Here is a 26,897-nt window from a genome sequence, read left to right on the forward strand (position 1 = left end):
GAGACTCAGTGGAAGGGACCTGAAATTCTGTTGCAGTTAGAGAACTAGGAATGTGGAGCCTCCCACCTGCCCAGCACTCAGGTTTTGTGTGGTGGCTCTTTACTACTGGGAGAATCATTGAGAGCAGAACCCACCTGTGTTGGATGGAGTGAAGCCTGGCAGGGAGGGGCTGTTGAGGCCAGGGAGCAACACAGGAGGAATGCCCTGGAGCGCCGGGTATGCTGTAGGAAGGTTGAGAGCCTGCAGAGGGGCGTTGTCGAACATCCCTTGCTGCTGAGCTGCCAGTCCAAGGACCTCATTGGCCTTTTTAATCCGGTCCAGCTCTTGTTGAGCCATCAGCTGACGTACAGTGGCTGGGTCAAAGTATTCTTTCTCCTTGTCTAGCTGGCTTCCAATGGTGTCTTTAACTTTGGAGATATGCTGTTGGGAAAAGATATGGTCACGTACAGACAGCCGAGCACTGTACTTGATGCCACACAAAGTGCACTCTGTTTTGGGTCCCTCGTAACTCGTTTGGTTTATACCAAAATGCTTGGCCATGCTTAACTTGGACTTCTTTTCTTTTGCCCGGGCATTCTGGAACCAGACCTGAACAACTCTCTTTGGCAGTCCAATGTCATTGCCCAGGACTTCACACTCCAGCATGGTGGGTGTCCGGTAGTCATTGAAGCATGACTTGAGGACCTTCAGCTGCAGATTGGTCATTTGAGTGCGAAAACGTTTCTGCCCGGGCCGATCCCCACTGTCTCCAGATTTGCCTGCTGACCCACTCACACCAGGGCTTGGAGAGCAGGGGTCTGCAAGGCTTGAGGTTTCACTGTAGTCCACGGTACCTTCATTGTCATATTCCTTGCTATAAAAGCTGGGAGCTGGGCTGACCAGGCCAGATGACAACCGATCTTCATACTCAGACATTGCCATCATGGCCGCTTTGGTCAACCCTTCACTGGGCGCAGAAGAGGATTTGGTTTCAGTTGCTATTCCCGTTGCACTATCGTTATCTGCATTGCCCTCGTCTCCAGTAGTGGTATCTGTGATCGCTGTGTTGACTGAGGAACAGTCATCGTTGTCCAGCTTAGTCTGGTCAAAGTTTAGATTAACTGAGGACATGGAGGGGCTTTCAAAATCTTCCATGCCTTCCACCTTGATGGAAGAAGGGCTCAGAAGAGTCCTGGGAGACAACTCCATGGTTTTGCTCACAGGTGAGAGGGGAACACCTTGGCCATCACTACTGCTTGGGGGTAGGTGGGAAAAGCTAGTTCCATCAAAAATATCTCCCTTCATCTGCAGTCCCCCATCACAGTCTAAGAGCATTGCAGACAGAGTTAGGTTGTAGCCAGCTCTCTTGGCTTCATGCCAATGACGGGACCGGATATGAGCTTCCAGGGCCGTCTTGGCTTTGAAGAGTGCTCTGCAGAAAGGGCACCTCCTATGGGCCTGCGCTGGGCCCACCGCCCGGAACTGTCCTTTCCTTTCCCGGGCCCGGGTGTTCTGAAACCAGACTTGGACTACACGTTTCTTCAAGCCCACCTCATGCGCGATGTGATCCAACATCTTTCGAGTTGGATTGGAGTCCAAGAGATACTTTTGGTAGAGAATTTCTAGCTGTTCTGGCGTGATAGTTGTCCTCAGACGCTTGTCTCTCTGAGGTTCTTCTCCCCCCGTCCCACTGTCGTTTTCTCCAGGGCTTGCACTGGCCTTTTCCTCCAGCTTCCTCTTCAGAGTGTTCATCGTGGAGGTGGGAGTTGAAGGGGAAGTGGCTGAGCTTGCGGGAATCTGAGGTATGGCCCCAGAGAGCAGCTGGCTTGCCAGCAGTGGGTTACTAGGGTCAAACAGCATAAAAGGCATATCCAGTGACCTGTCCAAGAACTGGGGGTGGATGAACTGGTTCTGTGCACTCAGGAAGTGAAGCTGCTGATGCTCCTGCCAGTGCTCAAATGATGGGAAGGCCAACTTGCACTGATCACACTGGTAGGGGATTAGCTGAGGAGGTAGGTTGGCCAGCGGCTGAGGAGTTGACGTATGGAGGGGCTTGAGGGGCAGGTGGGAGAGCTGGGAGGGGCTGGGGCTTGACTGGGGCAAGGGGCACTGAGGTGGGGGCGCTTGTGGAGGAGGCTGCGTCGGTACCGGCGCGGGGGACGTCAGCTGTGGGAGCTTCTGCTGGGCAGTGCTCATCTTCTGCTCGGGCTGGTCTTGCTGCTGCAGCTCTGCCTTTGGTTGTCCTTGCTTATCTTGGGTTTGGTTCGGCTGTGCACTGGGAGGTTCAGCCTGCTTTGGTTTTTCATCACTCACCTCTGGTTTTGCACTGAAGGTGGCCAGCTCATCAGCCTCTGATGGAAGCTGCAAGAACGCAGAGGATGCTGTACTGGCTGCAGGTGCTGGGGTGCTGTAAGCCTGGGAGGGCATTGGGGTGCTACAGGAGGAACTGGTGGGTGTCAGGATTTCCATGGCATCCATGGAGTCCTCATTCTGGCTGTCATCCTGCCCTTCCTCGTCCTCATCCTTGTAACACAGCTTCTTCTGGTGCTTGATGAGATCGAAGATGCGCTGGAACACCAGGCTGCACTTCTTGCACTGGTAGTTCAAGTTGCTCGTTCGAATATACCTATCGTTTGTAAGCTCACGCCGCTCTCCATCTTTGCCCTCTCCCTGATTCTCATAATTTTTCCTGGCCTTCTGTCGAGCGTTTTGAAACCAGACCACTATGACTCGGGTTGGAAGGTTCAGTAAATTAGAGAGTTGCTCAAATTCATCGTCCTTTGGGTAAGCGTTGGCATCAAAGAAGTCCTGCAGGACCCTCAGCTGATAGTCGGTAAACCTTGTTCTCGAAGACCTCTTGCTCCCCCAGTACTCCTGCTTCTGAGGTTCTGGCGAAGGGGGCCGAGAGTCAATCTTGAGCTCCTCCAGGCTGGTGATGGGAGGATTGCTGAAGTTGTAAGGGGAGTCCTTGTTCCGCTGCCGCTCTTTGAAGAGTGTGTTTCTGAACCAGTGCTTGATCACTTTCTGGGGCAACCCAGACTTGTCTGCCATCTCTTTGATCTGCTCTTCACTGGGGGAGTTGTTAATGTCAAAATACTGCCGCAGGACTCGGAGCTGGTCATCCGTGATCCTCGTACGAGGCCGCTTATTCTGCTGCTGGAGCAGACTTGGATTGAGCTGATGCTGGTACAGCTGGGCCAGGTCCGCGGGCAGAGGCTCCACGGGTCCAAGCTGAGGGGGCAGCTGAGCCGGCAATGTCTGCAGCGGCATCGTCTGCATCATGAGTGGCGAGAAGATGGGCAGCTCCATGGGCATGGAGAGCTGGGTGAGTGGCACGGACGGCTGGGCTGGGGCAATCGTAGGTGAAGTGATGGGTGGGGCTGACGTGGGGATGGCCGGGGTGGATGCTGGCTGGGGCGGCGCTGCCGGCAGTGGGGGTGGAGGCGGGGGTGGAGGCGGGGGCGGTGGCTCGGGGGTCTGAGGCCTCAGGGGGTACAGCTTGTCGTAGTGCTCACGGTACTGTTTGGCAAATCTCTCTAGCTGTTTAAATGGAAAGTAATTTTGATGAACGTGCTCTTGATGACTCTTTAAAATCAAGATGTTAGAAAACAGCTTGCCGCAGGAGTCACACTCGAGCTTCTCTGGGTTCTCGCCCTGCTCCATCTTCCCATTCTTCTTCTGCACCTTCTGCTTGTTCTCGTTGTACTGGATGACCAGCTCAAAACCAAAGTTCTCCAGCAAGGCCTTGGTAGCATTCCCTCTGGCATCCGAGGCAATGCGTGGAGGGAGCATGGAGGGCTCAGAACTAACCCCTGGGGCCAGTTCTTTCTTCTCTTTGGCCTTCAAAGCATCGGGCAGTGATTCCTTTGGTCCCGAGTTGATCTCTCCCCCCTCGGCACCATCCCTCTCTCTCTGGCTTTCTTTCTCCTTCTCTTTGATGACCAATTTGTTTTTCTTTTCAGCGTGCTGGCTGGGCTGTAGGAGAGCAGGGTGACTCTGGGGCAGAGGGAGCTGGCTCTGCTGCTGCTGCTGCAGCATCTGCTGGTGGCCCTGCTGCGGGATCTGAACCTGGGCCTTCAGGTCTTCCAGCAGGCCTGGGCCCGTCCCAGTCAGCGTTAGAGCCCCACTGGTCACCGGCAAGCTCACCTCCGGGTTGAGCTGGAATTCGGCACTGGGGATGTAGAAGGGGAAGAGAAGATGCTGCTGTTGCTGCAGCTGGAGCAGGGTCTCGGTGGTCATGGGGAAGTGAGGCAGAAGGGTGGGGTTGAACAGCTGGGACTGGATCAGAGCTGCCTGCTGCTGCAGCTCCTGCTGCAGGTGAGCTTGAACTTGGGCCTGGGCCTGGGCCAGTGTCTGTGCTTGTTGTTGTTGTTGCTGCTGCTGCTGCTGCTGCCTGGATGCAATCATGTCTGCCAGCTTCTTCCGGTTGGCTTCCTTGGGCTCTGCAGGGGACACAATGTTGGCACTGATGGGATTCCCCAGGGGTGGCATTCCTACACTTTCAGCGGGCACTTGACTCAATAAGCTGGAGCTCGCAGCGATGCCAGCACTGCTCGGGTTGGTGGTGGTAAAGGTGTTACTGCCACTGGTGCTCACAGGACTCGGGGTGGAGGAGCTCAAGGGGGCTGTGCTGCTGCCCCCAGTGCCATTGCTGCTGCTGCTTGCCGCCTCCAGCTTGGCTGCCCGGGCCTTGGTCTGATGCAGCACAGAGCGCATATGGATCTCCAGGGTGGAACTCTGGCTGTAGGCCACATTGCAAGTGTTGCACTTAAAAGGTTTGTTGTCAGGGCTGCTGGTGGGTTCTGGCTGACCGGTGGCCGACTCTTGAAGGGCTCTCTTTAACTTGTGTAGGTGGGAGACAGAATTGTAGTGCACGAGCAGGATGTTCTTTTGAGTGAAAGATTCCTTGCAGACGGTGCACTTGTAAGGGCGAGAAGGGTCCAGGAATTTTTCCATGGTGAAGTTGGGGCCTTTGCGGAAAGGTAGGGCTCTCTTTGGCTCTGAGCCCGAGTCCTCTTGTACCGACCCAGAGTCACTGCCCGTCGGGCTCTGTTTATCCTCCAAGTCACTCTCTTCCTCCTTGTCTTCCTCCACGATTATGGTGTGGTCCTCGGCCAGGGTGGGGTCCCCCATTGCCAGGAGGTCCCCGTTGGCCAGAAGGCCACCATAAAGCTGCTGGATGTCAGCCTCACTCAACTCCAGGTGGCTTGTCTCAAGGTGTTTTTTCAGAGCCTGGAAAGTTCGGAAGCTACGCTGGCAAAGACAGCACATGGTGGCAGCTCTGATCACGTGGTACTGAGAGTGGAGCTGCAGCTTCTCCACCGTCTTGAAAGCCAGACTGCACTGGTTGCAGCGGTACTTGTACACATGGCGATCTGACACTGGCAGCTGAGGCCTCTTGGCGTGAACCTCGTTGAAGTGTGTCTGGAGGGTGGCGGAAGTTTTGAAAACCTGGTTGCACCCCTTCTTCCAGCACAGGAAGCCTGAGTCTTCTCTCACAGAGCCCGAGTCCACAGGAGAAGGTTTCAAATCTCCACTGTGTTCTGTGCTCACAGAGGGTAAGATGTTCTTTCCCAGATCCTCTGAGGTTTCTGTAAAGAAAATAGAAATCAAGCCCAATGATAAAGAGGGCTTCGAGCTGCCTACCTAACAGGGCCTCGTGATCACAGAATCTGATGATGAGGGAAATACCCAACCTGCAGACACACACTCTCCATGGAGCCCCACCCACCCAGAGAGCACATGCTATATGAGCAGATACACAGGAAGAAGAGGAAATACAGAGAGTCTCAACTCTTAGTAGGCCTATACCATCACACAAGTCTGTCTTTTAAACAATATTCGTTTCAGTTTCTCAAGAAATTAAAGGATACCCCTTTTACATGGATCTAAACTGTAGAATATGTGATTTAGTGCCCTGCTAAGATGTGGGGCATTTGTAAGGACTGCTGTCCGTTGTAACAAATTTTGGATATATTTCTTCGGCATTAAATTTCCTGTTACAGTGTGACTTCTGACTGTCCTCTCTATTCAATAAGCAATGAATGTTCAAGTGGCCAATTATGAAAATAAAATACATTAAAATTTTTTTCTACAATGAGATCATCACACCCATAAATATTCTGACCCTTTTTCAGGTCAGTGGTATACTGCCTAGTATGGAGACATCACAAGGGAGAAGGTGGGGCAGAGCTCTTCCCAACTTAGGTCTTAGCTGCTGACAAGATGTCAGTGATGAAGGAGAAACTCAAAAACAGAGGTCCCACCCATCGAGGACTCACCCCAGGGCACCACCAGCATCTATATCTACAACATCGTCCCTTCCAAATGCTCCTTTCTGCTGCCTCCTATGAGACAGTCCTGGAAGTCTCAGAGAAGAGTTCTGTGCAGATACAGCGCCTAGAAAGATACCTAATCCAGTGCCCTGAGATCACCTGTGTGCTCCACAAGTCCCTCATGTTTAAGTCCTCAGAGAGGGAATATGTAATGGCTTAAGATGGTAAGTTATGAGTGTACTGACTGAGTCTCTGGTCATTAACTTCCTCACTGTACAGTCTAAGGGGACATGTGTCCACCAGAACCTCACTGGTTCTCACCTGAGCTTTTCTCACTTCAAACCACATGAAGAGCAACAGATACCCACTAAGAGCCCGAGTATCCAGTGCTGACAACAGCGCCCCTCGTCCCTTGAAAAGGTACATCCAGCTTAGGAGTACAGTAAGGAATCTGCAGCACTCTTGCCCTATGAACGTTCTGTTTCTCTTCCCAAGGTCAAGAGTATGACACTAACCAGGTTGCTTTCCCGCCTCCTCCACACTGGAGCTCCCGTCTCGATCTGGAACAGCCGCTGGGAGGAACATGCTGCTGGGCATCACCATCTCAGGGGTGGTCACCTGAAGAGCAAGCGGCAGAGACATGAGGCAAGTCAAAAGGAGAGGAAAGAGATCCAAATAGGAAAATGTGTAGAAATTATTTAATAAGCAAAATTAGCCTTCACCAGTGTTAAGGCTGGAGGTGTCACTTTCCATAGCTCACTGAAGATTCATGTTTATTAGACAAAGCTCACATCAGTCAAAAGTGTTTCTACGGTTACATTCTGGACATAATTAGCAGTGCACACTTGAAGAATAATCTTATTATTAATATTTTTCCTTTATGCAGAATTTTGACTTTGATCACTGACAATGTTTTGTCATGGGCTGTGAAACTTCTTGTGCAACCAATTAGGTAGATAAGTTGAAAGGCCCACCTTAAGCTGCTGAAAACATAATAAGGGCCCTAATTAAATCATACCTAGTAAAGTACACTGTAATCTTGAAGCAGGGAGCATTGTAGTACTATTTTCAAAATGTATTCAGGCAAGAAGAGGAGGGGAATGAGCGAGAGAAAGGGTAAGAAGAAGAGAGGAGAACAAAGGGAAAGCTAAGGACATGCAGACACACTGGCAGATTTTCTAGGAAACAACATTGTGTAACCCTTTATAAACTGAGATCAAGTGCAAATGAGCATTTCTTATGACTCACTTCAGTCAAGATTTCTCCCAGGGTCTCTGCCTGAGGTACACAGCATTGGAGGGAACTTCCACCTGTGTGGTAGCCCAGAGGGTGTCCTGCCTCCTACAACAGGGCAGCCCCACCTTGGCCACGGCTATTGCTGCCCAATATTAGCAACCTGGGTCAAAAGAGCTACAATTTAAGGTCAGATTTTAGGGATTTATTTCTCCAGGCTGTCCTGCCATCTGGCCGGAAACTTGTCCAAAAACATTATCATTTGCCTTCCATTAATATGATAAGAAGTCCTCAGTATGCAACATAAGGCTAAAAGCCTCCTCATTTAAAAAGAAGCAGTGCCCCTTTGCCTGCTACAGGACAGCAAGGTAGTTGAGGATATGCCCAGATCAATCAGAAATCGTCCCGTTTGAATGCAGCCTGAGACATAAATTGACCCCGAGGTAACAGGAACAGAAACGTAGGCTAGTCACCACTAGCCTTTCTACAAGGCACCCAGCCCACGTGGAGACATTGTTTCCTCATCAAACATACCACTGAGATAGTATCTTCTCTTGCTATTGCAAAGACCGGAACATCTAGATTACTGTTCAAAATTAAATATTTAAAATAAATTTTACTATTTTTAATGGTTTGAGGATTCTGGCCTTGTTCAAAATCACTGCTGATGCATTCACTAGAATCATCAGTGGTAGGTTCCTCCTCAAGGGGAAACTCGGACAGCTGTCCCCATAAATACCAAAAAGGTAACTCCCCCTTACGTTTCAGGGTGTTAGGATAATCTCAGCAACCCAGATGCCCAAAGGTGCAAAAATTAAGCAACAGGCACTGTGGAGAAGGACTCTGAGGAGCCCCCTGTTTATGAACAGCAGGTGCATGGTAGGTGCACGTGAGTGACACAGAACCCCTCTTGCACAGACATTGCACCCTCACACAAAGCTTGCCAGCAGCTGGTTAAGGCTAGCTGTTGATGAATCGTTAGGAATGGAGCAGAGATTGCCAAACTCATTCCATCTATTTTCTTTTTAATAGAAAGCATTTCTGACCAGTGTGGTTGGGGAGTCCAGCGGGAATCCAAGAAGTGAAAGGTCACCGATTAATTTATAGTCCTCAACCAAGGGGGAGCACGAGGTTGGGGGCAAGATGGGGAGAAAGGGAAAGGAAAAAAAGACTCCCCACCACCACCTTTCTCAGTTGTAGCTGCATGATCAGTCCTTTCCTGGGATCTTTAGGAATTATGAAAAATGAATCATGAGAAATAAAAAAAAGCCCTACAGAGTAAAAAAGAATAAAATTATCTAACACCTCAGCTGCACATCATTATAGAAAACTGTGGGCTCTTTATACGCATTACAGTAAGGCAGACATCCCCTCTAACAGACTCAGTACGACGGATCAGTAATTGTTTTCATACACTTTAATTAGAAAAACTCAGATGGCTATGAATAATAATGGAAAAGAGAGACTTTTGCACTTGAAAGGTTGAAGTCAATCAAGTGTGAATGACGGCAAAAAAGAAAAAAAAAAAAAAAAAGACACCAATTCATCAGCCCTCTGTTGTCTCGCTGAGACTTTAATCATAATTCCTGATTGGGATTCAAGAAGGCAGTAAGCAGCGGTTCTTTGTCTGCCTTCACCTTCCATCAATTAACTCTCCCCGAAATATAATCATCAACCTCACATGCTCCTCTGCATCTTAATCTGGGCCTCCAAACCTGTAAGTCTTGCCCCATATATGTTTAAGTAATTACTTTTATCTACCTGCATCTTCTCATCTATAGTGTACCCAACCTCTCCCTGAAAGCAAACCAATGAAAAAGATTCAGCATATAAAATCTTAATGGACAAGAAGTTCCCAGGAGACTTGAGAGGAAGACTCCTGAAGGGAATCCTAAGGATCTAGAAATTCTGACGGGGTCTATCTGCCCATGTGTCTGAACAGAGAGATTGCAATGGAAGCCGCTTTGCTATGCAGGACACTGACAGACCCCATGTCAGCTCTTGGACGTTAAATGTTCTTGTGTCTGTGTCCACTCCTCTTTATCCTACCAGCTTCTCAACCCTGTCATTCACAGTTTCCACACTTTTTTGGTCAACAGCCAAAAGTACGGTCCTGCCAATGCCTCACTGAGGCGCTGTGCTCACAGAAGATGACGTAAGTTGGCCAAGGGCAGAGTTCCTTCAGCACCCCTTGTTTCCCAATCAGATATGGCGGCCATGCAGCCAGGCTGGAGGTCCCTGGGAAAGGCGGTCACTCACCAGTGCCAAGCACAGTTCTGTAAAGGCCTTCCTTTCACAAGGAGCATCAGAGCACACTGGCACGCGAAGGGACAAAACCTGCCCACAGTATAACCAGGCCCCACCCTCCCCCACCAAACGTGTCCAAGCCGCAGACCCCCCCAAGCACTGGATGCCACCATTACACACTCAGCCCCAGCACCCCCAACCATAGACTCAAATGCCGAACAAAGAGATTAAGGTTTGGCCAGACCACACTCAGTCCAAACACCTACTCGTGCCACATCAACATCCATGTAGATTGATTCTTCCAGTAACCTTACACTCATACACAATGAGTATGTTAAATTACATTCTCCCATACTTGACACTAATGTATAAATGGGACTTAAGACTGAAAACAGACGTCTGACTGAAAGTCCAAGTTTTTGAGGTAAGAAAGTTCAATCTGTTAGAGCCATGACTTCCTCAAAATTTGAGTCTCTCTTGATTGGTGGCAGTCTGGATAGCACATGCCTTCTTCCTGCCTCTCTGAGCCAAGTCAGGTATGCAGAGTTGATGGGAACACAGGAACAAAGTATCATCTGAGCAGCAATAGAACCTTTCAGAAAGGTAAACAGGTCTCACATAGAGTGAGAAATGGGGAGTTGTGCACTGATACTGGAAATCTTCAAGTTTCAGCAATTTTCATATATGACAATAGAAGTAGAAGCATTCTACTTCACGTGAAGAAAAATCTTCATGCTTAAGCAATTCCAGAACAACTCAGTTGATGAGAAGGGAGGGCCTCAAGTGATTCTGCTTGTCCATTCATTTGACCATCATTCACTAAACTTTGTACAAGGTCCCTATGCCACTTGCTTGTGAGACAGAGCGAGACCGGGTCCCTGGGCCCAAGAAGCTCACATCCAGAATAATTAACCTTTTAGATATCATAAACTCATTAGGAAATCTGATGAAAGTGGCAGGCTCCTAGAAAAAATACTTTCAAACAGACTATTGCAGATAATTTCAGGAAATCACAGGCTCCCTAGAGAGAAATTCCTGGACTCAAGTTAATTGCCCTTGAACTACTAGGAAAGGTGATATGGCTTTGTAAATACCTCCTGTTTGGTTCACCATTATTTAGGATTATGATTTAATGCCTTTCAAGTTTCTATGACATGAGTGGGCCTGAAAGCCTCAAGGACTCATCTTATAAAAGCCAGAGTCTTAGATATAGGCCTGGTCCCCACTGTGACATTCAGGAGGGGCTGCTGATGTTTACTCTTTCTCAGTGGAAGAAGCTGGATTATAAGGAGCCGCCACACTCTTTGCTTTCTTTGGGTCATGGATGTGAAATGGCCAAATACAACACCTTGAGCAACCAAGGGGTATATAAGTTTTGCTAAATTCTTAACGGGACTGTTCATGCAAGTTCATCCCTCAAGGCCACCCTGAGGTTAGATCAGTGCAACCAACAAGTTCCACATGCTGGCAAGCAAAGGTATCTTCTCAGACCCAAGTACTGCACCTCACTTCTCTGAGACTTTCATCCCCACAGCCTTGGCAGTGCTCACCTGAGTAGAGTTGCTTTCTGAAAGGCTCCCTATTCCAAGTGAAAGGACAGGTTTGCCAAAATTTAGACTCCCAAAGAGACTGAAATCCTTCACATTTCAGTAAAAAATAAACAGACTGAAGAGCCTCAGATGAAGGGAAAGAAAGAGGAAATGATGACAGAGGGAAAGACAGGACCTCAGACACAGGCCTTCCCAGCAGACCTGGCTAGTCTGTACACCTGGTGAATGAGGTATTGGTCCTATTCTTTAAAAGCCAATGCTTCTAGACCTTAGCATTTTAGCTAGTGGGGGATCTAGAGTTGATGGTGCCAGTGAGGGTCTAGCTGCTCACGTTCTCCTCTGACCTCAATGGCTGCCAGGATGCAGGAGCTGTCCACACGCCTGCAGCCAGCAAGCCAGGCACAGCTTGGCAGCAAAGCCTCAGAGTTTTTTTTTGTTTGTTTTTGTTTTTAACTACCTTCCAGTTGTGCTAGGTTGGGCGCTGGACCCTGGTGTCGAGAAGGCCATGTCTCTGTCTCGTTTCCCTTCTAAAATGTCATCTATGTGGCTCTTTTTTTTTAACCTAAAAGCCATGAGGAAAAATTATAGAGCAATATTAACATTCATATGGGCCAGAAACAAATGTAGCCCTGAACCAGATTTTAAAAATCTAAGAATCAGAAAGAATGAAAAAAGGAGATAGGTAGAACAGGAAACACATGAACAGTTGTCTCTCTCTCACACACAGACACACACACACAGCAGAAGAGAGAGAGAAGAGAGCTGAGAAGGAGACTGAATTGGAGAGAAAAGCTTCATTAGACTCAGAGAGGCAAGCAGTGGCAGTATACCAAGGTCACTTCTAATTTAGACCATCTAATTGGCAAACAGGCTCCAAATGGCTATCATCTCACAGGACTTGGAATTAATGAAGCCCGATTATTTTCATTACCTTCCTCTGAGATGGAGACAAAGTGAGAGCTGGTGCCCAAGTGGGTGCCACAGCCTCAGGGCCAGTGGCCACCCGAGAGCCCTGATACAGGGGGGCCAAGCGGCCAGCCTGGTCTAGAGACTCAGATGTACGGGCACACGGGGAGCACAGAGAGAGATGCTGACCGAAAACATCACAGGAGTCAGACAGCTGTGGGGTGGGGTGAGGCGTAGGGGGTGGGAGCTGTGGAATTGCAGGCAGCGTGGGTCCAGGAGCTGTGAAGGGGAATCAGTGCATGTACAAAACATACAGGATAATTAGGAACTACTAAAGGGAACAAAGATGAAGGGCTAGAGAAAAAGGTGTTCCTGGCTGCTCCAGACTTAGCCCCATTCTCCGCCATGAGGTCACACTTTGCTAAGTGATGGAGGAACAAAGACAGTTTCCCTGTGTTAATGCTTTCAATCCCAGTGGTGTGTCCTGCCACTTAGAAGGACAGTGATTAGTTAGAATAATTCAGGACCACTGAAAATTATTGTAGGTGGTCTTTCCTATTCTCATTTAGGGGCTAGAAACCTGGCCCCCTTGCCCTCAACCCTCCTCCCCTAGAAAAGTGAGCAAAAAGAGGTGGCACAAGCAGTGGCTCCTTTACCCCCATCACTGACTCAGACTCTCGACCTTCCCTGTCACTAGGTGAGAGTGCTGTATGACTGGCGTTGGGGGCCAGCCGCTCAGTGGGGCCTGGAGGGGCACTGGTCTCACTGCCTTAAGCTTTATGCATTTCCTTCTTTCTTACCATGTGTGTAAAGACAAGCTTCAGAGCTCTGTTTCCCACAGGCCCAGCAGAATGAACTGCTGTGGGTGCAGTTTCCATAGCAGAGGGCCAGAGCTGCAATTGTTCCCAGTGGAGAATATTTTTCAAGCCCCTTCATCGGTAAAAAGAAGGGGGCCCATGGAGGACACAGATATGAGATGCAGAGCATAAGCAAGCAGCTGTTACCATAGCAACAGACATATTAGACACTGCAGGTTCCTGAAAGCTGTCTGATAAGGTATTATTAAATGAAGCCTCCTCAAAACACTCTCCATTTACAACTGAACGGAAAGACATTGTATAGAAAGTAATCTATTTCCATTTATCAAGGTGGAATTTACTTTTAGAGAGACTGAAACCCAATTCAAGCCAGATCCTGAGACCTTGGGCCCAGACAGCAAAAAATATTTACCAGAATTTACAGCTTCAGATACCATGGACACACCCCCCATCTGCCAGGAGGTGTCTGTTTGGTAGATTTTGCCAGGTTTTCCTAGTCTGAACCAAAGGCAGTGCATTCAGTCAAACCATCTGGCAAGGAAGAAGATTCACTCCTCTCACTGCCATTCATCCGGGCCACTCAAAGATAAAGCAGACATAACTTTTCTCCTCTGGGAGGATGAATGACTGGACATTGACCGTTCCTTAATGATACAGTTTAGAAAATGGAGCTCTGATTTGAGAGGCATATCTCATCATGCTGTTTTCAGAGTTTCCTGCTCTAGATGGCCAGGAACAAACAGATACACCATCAAAAAGTCTAACCAATACTTCCCCTTGGACAGTTTTCTAATAAAATTGCCATAAAAATAGCCTCCAGGGGCATGATTTTAACCACAGGTTCACTATAAACAGTTGTAAAACAATTTCAAAATTTCATTTTAACACCATACTTTTCAGAGGGAGGACAGTGGCAGCTACTTAATTGTTAGGGTCAAGACCAAGATGAGCAGTCCAGCCCTCAAATAGGGTGCCTGGGTTCACCCCAAAGTATGGCCACAAACTCCCCTCCAACCTTGGCTACTTGTCTTTTTCTTGCTGATCCTGATAAAGGATGGAGATGGAACTGCTTTCTTTAGCTTGACACAACACATCCTCATGACTTAAGAAACCAGTTCAACCGACAGCCATGCAGTGACTCCATCTTCATGCAAAGAGAGGGCATCAAACTGACCTTACAGACACCTTTAGTCAAATGTAAAACCCTTACATGATTACAGTTCCCACAAGTTTCAACTTTATTTCTGAATCCATTAACTGTCTCCCGTTGCTAGCAAATGAACTTCCTTATAGTCAGCACATTTCCCACAATTTACACACTTTTTCAGAAATGTCTAGAAAACACCTCCATTGTGTGCTGTGGGAAAATGAGGTAGGTTTACAGGGGTTTCTGAACAGGTGCCAAGCACAGCCCCTTTAGGGAGCGCATTTCTCCTACACAATTATGTTCTTGGGGAGTTTTCTCAAACAGGGATTATTAACCTGGCTCCATGGGTGAACTGTGGGTATCCTTATGCTCCCTGGCATTATACACACAATTTTGTACATGTAGGGATGTACCTGGTGGTCCCGTGGCTAAGTCTTATTGCTCCCGATGCAGGCGGCCTGGGTTTGATCCCTTGTCAGGGAACTAGATCCCACAAGCCACAAATAAGAGTTTGCATGTCGCGACTAAAGATCGCACATGCTACTCTGAAGACTGAAGATCCTCCTGCAGCTAAGACCCAGTGCAGCCAAGTAAATTTTTTTTTTTTTTTGGTACATGCAGAATACTTGAAAGAGTTCTTAATAACGGATGTCAAACTAGCATGCATAGAATACCCAGTAAGGCTACTGAATCATATTTACCAGTCTCCCCCAAAAAGGATTTGAGAATCACTGCTTGAGTAACACCTCCTAAATTCTTAGGAATTTAGTACCCAAGCAAACACAGCAGTAACATCCTGTTGTTAAATGAAGACTCAAATGACCACCAGACTTGCTACCTTGTACCACACTGTTGCTGTTATAAAAGAACTAATATGACAAACAATGGCTATAGAGATAAAATTTATATACTGGCCCTTAAGAATATATAAATGAAACACTGTCTAATGTAAACCAATCATACAGATTACTACAGGCTCATATTTCCTAGACCAATGTGATATCAAACAGGAAAAATAATCACCAGAGCCAAAGAACAATGTATTGAAAATGCCTCCCTCCTCACATCTCTTCCTGCTTCTTTAGGCTCCCACAGTTCCAGGTCAGCTGTGGGAAGTCCTGGGTTGGCCAAAAAGTCCATTCAGCTAGGAAATATGTTGTTCATTAGTTTTTGGTGAAAATGGGAAAATGTGTCTTTTATTTTTACTTAGACCCAAATGAACTTTTTGGCCAACCCAGTATGACAGCCTGAGGAAAATCCCAAGGCTGGAGAGAATTCCCAGGAAACTCGTAACATAGAAACCCACCATCCACAAAAGTAAGTTTCCACTTACAGAGAATCTTTCAACATGTTCACCAATCTATTTGAAAATACCCATGGAAAGTTACACTTGCAGCACAGAGGTCACCGTAGTTTCTCATTGGCTGCTAAAGTTCCCCTGACGCAGCACCGAATGTATATTCCTCATGACGAAACATCACTTAGGACATACATTAGTATCACCTGCAGTATTTTGAAAAGTTTTCACATTATATTTAAGTCTTTGTACTAATCTTTGGGGCCATGTTTACAGTGGCCACTTAGAGACATGCCCCACAAGTACAGCAACTTCATGTTCAAAATGCAAAGCCCTTGTTCATGATTCAACACGTGCTACCCAAATGAGCATCTTCCTGCCTTGAGAACGAAAGCATCCACCCAAGGGACTCCCCTGTCACGGGGCTGCATTCCTAGAGTGGGAGAATCTGGGGTCAAATCTCAACTTTGCCACCTAAAAGTGGCATCACAGCAATGAACTTCTCTGAGCCATAATGTAAACGTGTCAAGCCTTTTTTTAAATAGAGTGGCTGTGAGGATGAAATGAAACATAATGAATCTGAGAACAACCTAGAATATGACTTGCTCAGTAAAGGCCTGGAGAACCTGAATGACAACTTGCAGTTAACTCCCTGCAGGCCTCTGCATCTGGAGGGGAGAGGATGATGAGGAATGCTGAGAAACACAGAGCCCTTTGGGTCACCATCATGCCAAGACTAAGGTTGACAGTGGTCATAGGACCATCTTTGACATTTCCAACTCTGTCCTGCCTCTGGCGTCCAGCAGCACAGCCTCCTGCCCATATCACAGTGCCACCCTTGACCCCTGGGGAGAGAAGAGCCCTGAGGAGCTGCTCCCGGCCGCCTTACCGTCATGATGAGCTTCTCCACACAGTCGGGCGCCACGCTGTGCAGGTGGGTGAGGTGCAGCTGGAGGTGGATCTTGTTGTTGAGCATGTCCTGGCAGAGGGGGCAGCGGAGCATGGGCTGCACCGAGTGCTGCGTCATGGCGTGCACGCGCAGCCGGTTGACGTCGGCATTGCTGTACTTGCAGTAGGGACACTGGTACATCTGTGGGGGACACAGCCACCCCGCCGGTTGACTCTTCAGTTCCCATGGCAACAGTGTCTGTCCCATGCCCATCCACTCAAGACTTCACTCCCCATCCCACTCCCCCCAGGTAACTGAAATACTCTCCCACAGCACAGCCCCTCCGGGCCTCACCTGCTCCGGCTTGGTCTCCTCTGATGTTTTTGGTCGCTTTGAAGAAAGAGGGGACTCCGAGCTACCTGGGAAGGAGATGCGTTTGGAGGTTGCGGGAGAATCTGTCAGCTCCTTCTCTGCTTGGCTTGATGATGCTGGAAGGAAAAGCAGAAGATGTAATCCAGCAGCCAGGCCAGGCCAGCTCCCAGAGGGTGCGTGCTGGGTGAGAGTCAACATTCATTCATAGCTCAGGGTGTTTGTGAAACACCCAAGTTAAAGGAGGATGAGCATCTGGATGGGTTTATCAGGCACAGTGGGAAAGAAGCAGGCATTGGTTTCTGTTGCCTATGAATTTCTGTCACTACACAACTTTAACAACTGAACACCAAGGAAAAAAGGTGAAGAAATGGACTAAAAAGCTCTGAGTTGGATAAACCTACATTCAGTCTGTTCTGACCCCCCTCCCCGCCGATCAAGACACAACCTGCTGGCTCATGAGGGTGGCTGGGGAAGTCTCACCAACTGCTCTGCCAAACACGAGTCAACCCAAGAACCAGACAGACTTTCATAGATGTAATCAATGGTATGCTCCCAACTTTATTGTCACAGCTCTTGAAATCAAAGGAGACCTAATCAATGTGAACCAAAGCTTGATTTTTTGCATGTATGTGTTCACATGCAAAAAATCAAGCTTTGGTTCAGCAACTTGCTTTTGGCGGGGAGACGTAACTTAAGAGTGGAACTAGGCAGGGCATAAATCCAACTTATAAACAAGCCAGTGCTCCAGACACAAGAATTTACTCAGAGTGGGTGGTTCAGAGAGAGAGTTTCCTATCTGCTTGCCCAGACCATGCCCTCTCACCCCCATGTCACCAAAAAGACAAAACTCTGACGAGGGAGGAGGACCACCTGAGGCTTAAGCAGCAAACAGTGGGCACAGAGCAGTGGCGGAAGGAGTTCTCTGAGTCACGGAAAGAGACCTGCAAGATCTGGATGAGAAAACAGTTGGGCTAACAAGGTTTAACCAGGATAAATAAGCAGAGCTCCTCTGGCATAAACACAAATCCTCAAGTGGTCAGATCTGGTTATTCCGAAACCTGGTCAGTAGCTTAAGGCTGGCCTTCTCACTTGCTTTGGATGGGGAACTCCATTTTTCAGAATCTCATTACAAGAGGCAAGAAGAAAAATCCTAAAAATGGTAGCGAGACAAGACATACCCACTGTGCTCTGCCCTCACTGAAAAATCATTTGACTCCATGTAGAGGTCATTGGTATGGAAAGCCTCATTTCTACTCTTCAGTCAGACTGCTTTCTGTCTCATCCAGTCTAGTTACCCAGCACGTGTTTCCAGCTTTGAGATTTGTTCTGATGTGGATACACAAGATGCTGTCATTACAGATGTGTGCTTTAATAAACAGTTGTAAAAAATCAATTTTGTTCATTAAAATCATAAGGCCACACAATAATTTTGAGGGAAAAAAAAGTGAAATGCAGGAAATATTCCAGGAAGTGGATGCTCTTCCCAGAATGCACATCTTGTGACCTTTAACCCCAGTATCTTGGTAACCTGGTCTACATAAGTTTGTAGAACATCTATTATTTAAAAAGTACAAGGACAAGCATATTACATACAGACCCCTCCTCCTCCCAACACACACATTCATAACAGTACTTTAATCTGTCTCGAATCGACTTCAAACCCATTTTGCTCTTAATGGGAGTTATTCATTTTCACTTGAAAGGTAATACATGACGGCTGGATATTTAATGTGATGGACTGGCTGCCGATTAACTAGGTGCTGTAACATTCTAGTCTGGTTCCCCCATGGCCCACTTCCCATTTCCCAGACTCCCTCAGACCTGATCCCTCGAAACCCTGTGTCACGGGTTTTAGACCTCTGAGTATGATGGGCTGCTGCCTGCACACTCCCACAATAAGAGTCTTTAATTAATGTTTCAAGGACTTGAGATCTTCCTTTCCCCAGAAGATTCCTTAATCTCCATCATTTTTCATTTTTGCTTATTGGTTGTCTTCCATGTGTTAGCTCTTCAAATTCCTCCTAAAGATGGGGTGGCGGTGGTGGAGGCATTAGGTGATAGCTACTTCAGATGCCTGTTTGTTAGAGCCATCCTCTACCTTGCTCACTTCCAGCCCCAGTCTGTAGGATTCAGGGCTTACAGTTAGGAAGGAGCTGCCATATGGCTCTCCCTTCCTCTAGGGGTGAGCCAGGATACAGAATTCTCCTCTCAACACCCATCTCCATCTTTTTAGTTAGTCTGCCTGACCTGAAACAACACTTGCTTTTAAAGGACCATGATGCCACCTTGTCAGTGCCCTCCATCTATGCTACCCACCCCCCTGCCCTGCCCAGAATGACTGTCAACCCTGCAGTTGACGGGCAGTGTGGGTGAACAAGTCGGAGGCTGAGGCTCCAGACTCGTCTCACTCACTGAAAAAAGCAAACCCAGCGCAGCCCAGTGCAGCACTAGTTTCCTCATACGACGAGGGGCCCATCCTCTGCCTCCAGTGCCGAACGCGTGATGATTGTGAAGAGGCTGCAGAGATGAGAATTCTGGTTTCAGAAGCCACTCTTCTTTTCCCTGGATGAAGAGGGGCACTTTTATCATCCTCCCCCAAACCGGCCCTGTCACCGCCATACTCTCATATTGCTCTGGAATTCTAAAGGCTTCCTTTGTATGCTCAAGCTAAGGAGTCCTTCTAAAGTGTTTTTAAAAAATAAAATCAGCACTCACGCACTCATTCCTCTTTCTCTGGAGCAGCACAGCAGCCCTGCTCTAATGCGAAACCCTGCATCCACCGGTGTAAACACTCCAGGGCTCATCGCACTTCTCTCTGGGGCAAGCTGCATTTTTATTAGATCAGATTTGTGTAGAGGTGGACGTTAGCCACCTAGGCTTCTTTAAAGATAAAGCCATGCCTTTATCATATCAGAGTCTGTTAACACCCAGTTACAATTCCATTGTGCCTCCCTGGGTGATGTGGGGACTGCTCCAAAGAGTTAGGTTAACGAGGCTGACAGGCCTCCTCCTAGCCTGACCCCAGACATTAAAATGTCAGTCCCTATCAAACATGGTGCCAAAGCCTTTATAAAATTTCTGTAGATGGGCAAACAGCTATGCAAGTTCTCCATCAGTAGGCTGGAACAGGATTTACTCCTGGCCATGACAGTCTAACCTTTTCTCAAGCTGCTTCTCTCTGATCAACTTCTCAAGGGCCAGAGTCCTAAAGTCAGTTCCTACTTCAGTTCTGTCCCTAGCATACATTGTAGGCCATCAGTAAATGAGGTAGTACAGACACCAAAAGGGAAAGCAATGTGGTTTGAAGACTTTCTACAAGTCTAACTTAAATTCTAAGAGATGTCACAAGTCTAGAAAACATTTTATTTGTTAAAAAATTAGTCGTCACTTGAAGGCCACTCTGACACCACAGCAGTAAAATACAAATATGCATCCAGAGACAAGCCATAATTTTAAACAGTGCCTGGAACCACTGGTTTATACTGGTCACAGCTTGAAGGGTTACAACCTATAGTGGCTTCTTCAATGAAGACAAACTGAACAGGAGTGGATGTTAGCCACCTGTTCAGTTAGCCAAACTGAACAATCTAGATCTTTTACCAAAAGTCATGGTTAAGTAAACCATGGGACAGCCTCTTCACTATTAGATGAGGTTACGTATGATAGCTGTGCAGCAATGTGGAAAAGTCCTTGAGAATGTTAATCTGAAGGAACAAAAAAGATAAAATGTGCATTATACCATGATACAGCTCTGTAAAAAAATAGGGATTGGGAAAAAAGACTGAATGAAAATGACTGCTGTATTTAGGTGATGGCATCATAGAGCATTTCCCCATTTCCTCAGTTTGTCATGTAGTTATATTATTTTTAATATTATAATTAAAGTGTTTAGAATTTAAATTCAACTGTCCATGAAAATGTGGATATTTGGATCCATACTGTGCAAAACCTCGGGTGGTATTTTTTACTTTGCCGGTTAAAGCAATTTTTCCTCATTTTGGCAGCTGTGTCATATGAAAATATGTGTTAAATCTCAATGAATCTTCCATAGGCAACATGCTGGGCTCCTGGCACTTCAAAGGGTTTAAAAACATGGCCAGGAATCACGCGAGCGCACACGTCGTGCATGACATACTCTGTGAAGCCAGGCAAGAGGGATGCTGGGACAGCGAAATGCTGGGTCAACCCCCAGCCACAGCCTGACAGTGTGAGCTGTGGATTCCTTACCATGCAGACTTTCGAAGGAGTGAACAAAATACTTGTTCATCTTGTCAGGGGTTGAGGCTGCCCCACCCAACCGACTGGTGAGGCACAAAAAGGAGCTGCACGTGGTGGTTATGGAGGACAGAAAATTCAAAATCAACCTTCTGGGCCGAAAGCCACCATTCCCCCGTAAACTGGGATGTGCTGGCCACTGTATCTGACAAAGTCAGATGCTGAGGGAGGCAGACCTGATCCATGACTCTCTGTTTTATTCTCTGAGGTTCCTCCACATTCCAGGCAGAAGAATTTCATTTCAAAGGGAAAGACAGTAGTCAGTGCATGGCTTCCTCAGGAAAAACTAAAACCACTTCTGTGACATCAACAAACAGGTATCCTTTGTTTGTAACATATCTGCTTAGGGAGTGTTTAACTTCTAAAAGTAATTACTTAAAAATTTACTTCTCCTGTCATATTAATTAGAGGGAGCAAGGAACAGAAGAGAGGTGATCTGAACTCATGCAAGTTTTATTTGCAGTTTTGAAGATATGGTCTTACTCTGTTCTAAGCACACAGAATAATTAAAACAAGCTTAGTAAGGGGCTTCAGGCAGGAGGTGACCAACTGTGAAGAACAGGCAAGAATAATATCATGTAGGGGGCTTATCAAGTGGTCAGGTATGGTAGAAATACACAGCCCTTTAACTTGACTTGATAAAACCACTCTTTATAGAGCAAATTCTCACCCAATTCCAATCCTCACTAATAAACTAAAATCCAAGTCACTGAAATTTTGGTGGCAGAAAACTTTAGAGTTGTACTCACGAGACCGTGGACAGCCTGCAGACTTTCTCACCTAGTGAGGTGGCTGTACAACTCAAGCCAAGGAGGGCAGGGATTTGCTGCCTCCTGAAAAAGAAACCTGAAAAAAACTGGCAATGGAACAGAAATGGAACCTTACGGTATGCAGTGCTTGGTTTTCTCTAGTCATTACCCAAGACATTGACTCGCCCTCCAAGATGATCAAAAGTACCAGAAATTATAGTTTCATGAGTAAAATTCACCTGCTCATCACTCACCACATCAGTGGCGCTGTTCGCATGGTAGACATTCTCTGTCACAGGCCTGCACTTGGCCAGAGTCCTCCCTTGAGGAGATCAGGGCCTGTGCTGAGCGTCCACACTGCTGGACATCTGCTTGCCATCTTGCCACCTGCTTGCAATTCCCTCTCCAGAGCAGAGGCTAGGATTTTGTGTCACATCTTCCATGGAGGTACTACACTTGATAAGTGGCCAGAGATCTGGTTAAACTCTCCCTTTCCTACTGTAGAGAACGATGGTTCCTCTAAAGGGTCTGCTCTGCTGCCAACTTGGTTGTTGAACATGCACAGCTCTCCTTCTGCCTCCAGCTGACCACTTAGTCATTTCAAAGAGGAATCGGAAGTCTATGAGGTGAAGGTGAGCACTGGCACAGCCAGCTGGGGTCTTCAGGCTCATTTCCTCCCTTCTTGGCATGGTGGAAGTGGTGTTCCACTGAAGTGCCAACCCTCTTCCTTCTGGTGAAGGCCTAGGAGGCTGCCCGAAGTGTCATCCTTGTGAAAGACCAAAGGCAGCTACTACCCCCACTTCTCAACCATCAGACTCTGAGCTAAAGCACCACTGACAGCCCCTCCATCTAAACTTCCATCTCCCAAACCAGCAACATAATGGAGGAGCCAATTAAATGATTATTAATTCATGCTACTTTCCGTAAGCCAGAGGTTCTCATCGCCTTGTGTTCCGTAAACCAGCTTGCCACCTGCCCCAGAAATTTACAGCAATCTTTTCTATCTATCTCCATTGACTAAGGAGAAAAAAACACATTCGTACAACTCCAGACTTGAAGCTTGAATTTGAGATAATGACCCCAGCATGCTAGTCACAGAAGCTTCACTAGACCTGAAAATGGTCATTCAGCTCATAACAAAAATGCAATGCAAGGGGCAGTGAGCTCTCTCCACAGCCAACCCCCCACCCCCACCCAGCTTTTCAGAGGCCCCACACTCCCCTCTAGAAAGCAGAAATGCATGGTTTCCAGAGGATGCTCTGTGCTCTATGGTCCTCACTGTCGTTGGCTGTGGGGCTGCTCTTGCCATCTGCTTGCAATTCCCTCCCAAGAGCAGAGGCTAGGGTTTTGTGCTGGATCTCCTGCGGAGCTACTACGCTTGGTAAGTGGCCAGAGATCTGGCTAAACTCTCTCGCTTCACTACGATAGCGAACGACGGTTCCTCTAAAGGGTCTGCTCTGCTGCCAACATGGTGGTTGAACATTCATGGTTCTCATTCTGCCTCCAGCCAAGCACTTAAAGTCATTGCAGAGGAATCAGGAGACTGTGTGAGGCGAAGGTGAGCACTGGCACAGCCAGGGGGGTCTCCGTGCCCTGGCCAGTGCCCTTCCCCAAGAACTCTGTCCTAGAGTCCAGCCTGGTGAGGTGAGAAGCCTTCCATTCAGAACAGTCCCAGTCTGCGTAACTGCAGGCTACACTGCTTCTGCACATCTCTAGATAGAGAAGTTCAGACACCCGCTCAAAAAGGGAGCCGAGCACCCCTAGGTAGGTGGAGTAAGACACAGGCCTCATGGACTCATCACGTATAGCTTCCCGTTTCCATGGAGCATTTCAAAGAAAACTTGAGCTCTACTACAGATGGGTGTGACTGCTGCTGGGGAATGGCTCATTAGTTTTCTCCACCAACTCGAAGGTGAACCAGATAGCTCGGCACTTTGAAAACCCAGAAACTCTTTGCTGTTGTTATCTTGATTTTTATTTGGAAATACAGATTCATAGTTAATTTCAAGAATAGTACAGGGAGGTCTGTTTCCCCTTCACCAAGTGTTACTTTTTAACCAACCAGGGTTGAGATAAAGAGTGCTAGGTCTCTGATCACTCCTCAACATGACCACGTCTCCCCGCTCCCATTACTACGATCTAGATTCCCTTGGCCAGACCAGGACTTGTGTCTCCTCTGCACACTTCTGTCTTATAGGAAAGCTTAGTCCCTCCCTCATATGCCAGGGACTCAGAAGTCTGCCATCCAGCTAAAGGAGAAATAGGTCTCAAACTTCATACCTGTCACAGAGACCAGAGCCCCAACATTCTCAACTTCAAATGAGTCCCAGAAATCCCCCAGAAAACTTGCTAAAAGGCAGCCCCCACCCCCTGGAACAGGTCTGATTCAGAGAACCTGCATTTCCAGTGGGTTCCCAGGTGATGCTGATGGTCCCCCCACATTCTTGAGAACCACCATCAGAGCTGAAGCTCTCTGTAATCGGCAGGGACCATACCACTTCTCGACTGGACTAGAATGAAATACGGGGGCCTGGCAGGTGCGGGCGATCAGGGAGTCCACTTTCAAATAATTCTTGCTGCAAATAATACTCTCATCATCCACATGTGGGGATGAGAGCCAGGCCTGTCTCAAAGCTCGATGTTTTCCCCCTCAGGCCAAAGGTGAAAGATTAAATATGGCTGTCCCTCAGGGAATGTGCCTGCTCTAAGCCAACACAAATACACTTTCAAAGCCAGAAAATCAGAAGGAGTAACCTCCACGTGTTCTGTCAGCTGTGTAACCCAGAAGGACGACAGGCTGCCTTGCTATCAAAGACTCGGTCTTTCCACGTGTCCTGGAGAACCTCTGTGAACAGGACAGACACCTCTAGGATCTCTCCACTCTGCAGAAGGAGGCAGCATCTTTTTGGTCTTGGCACGTGCAGGCCACACCAGCCAACACTCCCTTGGCTTGGACCCTGGGAAGGGTACAGAGGCCCACCCTGGCCCCTGTGTCCTCAAGTCAGCACTCTGGGAACGGGTGTCATGCCACGCTTTCCCAGCAAGCAGCCAGGGTACAATGGCGAGTCCGTGCTGAGTGCCGGCTGCTGTGGCTTGTCTCCATCTTCGGGGAAAAAACTGTGCTAAGTCCCACATCAGAGGCATCAATCTGTTGTACTAATTCCATGTTGAAATATGCTTAAGGCTGCTTAACTACACTGATTTGCGCTCCCAAAAGGCCATCCCACAATTCGGTTTCAAGATACCTTGTACCCTCTGTGTCAAGTTTCTGAATGGAACCACCAGTCAAAACAGAGCCACCAGCCACCACTTCATTTAAACCAACAGCAGCTGTCGGGGTACTTAATAATAACTTCTGAGCCTGGGGCTGCCACCTGGAGCCTGGCTTGGGCCAGCAGGCAGGGACGAAAGAGGCCAAGACCCAATTCCTCACTTAGAGGTATCAAATCTGTCTGCCTGCCTCTGGGCTCTGGTCAGCTCTGCCCGTCTTCTCCCAGCAGAGCCCGCTGGGCTGTGCACAGATGCCCCCTGCAGCTGTGGTCACAGTGCCCAGTTGGGGGTACCCTGGGCTCTGCATCATCACTCTGCCCTCTGGCTTCATTGCAGATTGTGACAACCACGGACTTAGAAAAAAACTAGAACAGGAAGAACCTTAGAGACACTTGAATTGACAGCAAAAAGTCCAGAGGTGTGAGATGTAGGTCAAAACAGGAGGCGATGTGGGTCATGCTGGGACCAGACCACAGTTAATTAACAGAAGTTCATCCCACCCGTATCAGATCCAACCTTAATGAGGTTAGTTAGGGCCTCTGAGCCCCAACGCAGCACAGGCTCCCAGAGACCAGGCTAGAAGGATACTCTTCCAGGCTCTTTCTCCATTTCAAACCTATCTATATCTTCATAAGATACTTCACTAAATTTTAAGAGATGGCACTCATGCAACACACACAATCTGCGTCCAGCATAGTGACAGACACCAAGAGTCCCGCACTTCAGTTCTCTGCCACCCCCTCGACAAATCAACCTGCTTGGGACCCACCAGGGATTGCTCTTGGTTCATCCAGGTTTGGCAGGAGTTTGACAGTCTGCACTGGAGGAGAAAGACATTGACTCAGATCCCTGGAAGGCCTGAAAAATGGGAATAGCAGTCCACTTTCCCCTGTGGGTTTCAAATACTGAGCAGACTGGAGATGTCACCCCCCCCTGGAGTTTGTACAGCAAGGGCGGGGGAGCCCATACCGAACAGTTTCTCACTCTCCACGTGGCCCCCAGCTCAGTTTGCGCACAGCCTCCAAGGGCCCAGAAGGGACAGGGTGTGTGAAGGGGTGGGCAGACGGCTCGAGAGCACCTCAGGGGACTCCTTGAGAACTCTTGTCTTCCCTGGCCAAGTTTTCTTTACACAAAGGCACCAGCCCGCTTGCTAAGGAACAGAGCTCACGGTCTGCAGGGCTGCTACGACCTGGCTGGAGTCCTGCTGTGTGAACTTGGGCATTTCAACTGACTACAGTGGACTTCCAGCTTCACGTCTGATGGTCGGAGGACAGTGTCCACTCACAGGGCTTCTGGGAGGCCAGGAGGAGAGAGGAGGCGCATGAAGCCCACCAGAGCCAAGCACATGGTGAGAGTACAAACATTTGTCACTATGGGTTTCATCTTTAGAAGCATCTCTCGGAAATATACAGGTGCACGTGCAGCCATGGAACCACAGGGTGAGGAGAGAGGCCTGGCTTTAAGGACAAGCACAGGCATCCTACATCCATCTTTTCTGTAAATCAACACAGGAGAATCCTACTCACCCTGTGGGCTTAATATCTAAAAGGCATAAAACCGAATAACTTGCACTTGAAAATGTTTATGGTTATGCTATTTCACCAGCTGATTGTTAATGAAATATTCAGACAGTATTAAGCGCTTGCTAGGAGATTACAAAAATGCATATGTGGGGTTGGGGACAAGTGAACAGGTAGAGCACAGAAGATTTTTAGGGCAATAAAAACACCCTGTATGATATTATAGTGATAGCCAGATGTCCAAACCCACAGAATGTATGTCAAGAGTAAATCATAAGGGAAACTGTGAATTTTGGATTATTAGGATAGATCAGTGTAGGTTCTTCATTGGTTAAAAAAAAGTGCCATCCTGGTGAGTGGTGTTGATAAT

At 47.8% G+C, this 26,897-nt stretch overlaps 1 protein-coding gene and 1 long non-coding RNA gene across 4 annotated transcripts in view; one reads left to right on the forward strand and one right to left on the reverse strand.

The window, feature by feature from the left end:
• Nucleotides 1–26,897, reverse strand: part of ZFHX3 (zinc finger homeobox 3) — a 244,021-nt gene that overhangs the window by 9,566 nt on the left and 207,558 nt on the right. For all 3 annotated transcript variants that reach the window (XM_027516111.1, XM_027516108.1, XM_027516109.1), the window contains 4 exons: nt 16,696–16,829; nt 16,342–16,542; nt 6,770–6,872; nt 135–5,570 (listed from right to left, as the gene is read on the reverse strand). In XM_027516111.1, the coding sequence (XP_027371912.1) occupies nt 135–5,570; nt 6,770–6,872; nt 16,342–16,542; nt 16,696–16,829 (5,874 nt within the window). The remainder of the gene's footprint in view (nt 1–134; nt 5,571–6,769; nt 6,873–16,341; nt 16,543–16,695; nt 16,830–26,897) is intronic.
• LOC113876653 lies at nt 16,113–20,618 on the forward strand. Its single transcript, XR_003506551.1, has 2 exons — nt 16,113–16,386; nt 16,675–20,618. It is a non-coding gene; the product is annotated as an uncharacterized LOC113876653 (long non-coding RNA).

This window comes from Bos indicus x Bos taurus, chromosome 18, assembly GCF_003369695.1.
Source record: "Bos indicus x Bos taurus breed Angus x Brahman F1 hybrid chromosome 18, Bos_hybrid_MaternalHap_v2.0, whole genome shotgun sequence".
Lineage (NCBI taxonomy): Eukaryota > Metazoa > Chordata > Mammalia > Artiodactyla > Bovidae > Bos > Bos indicus x Bos taurus.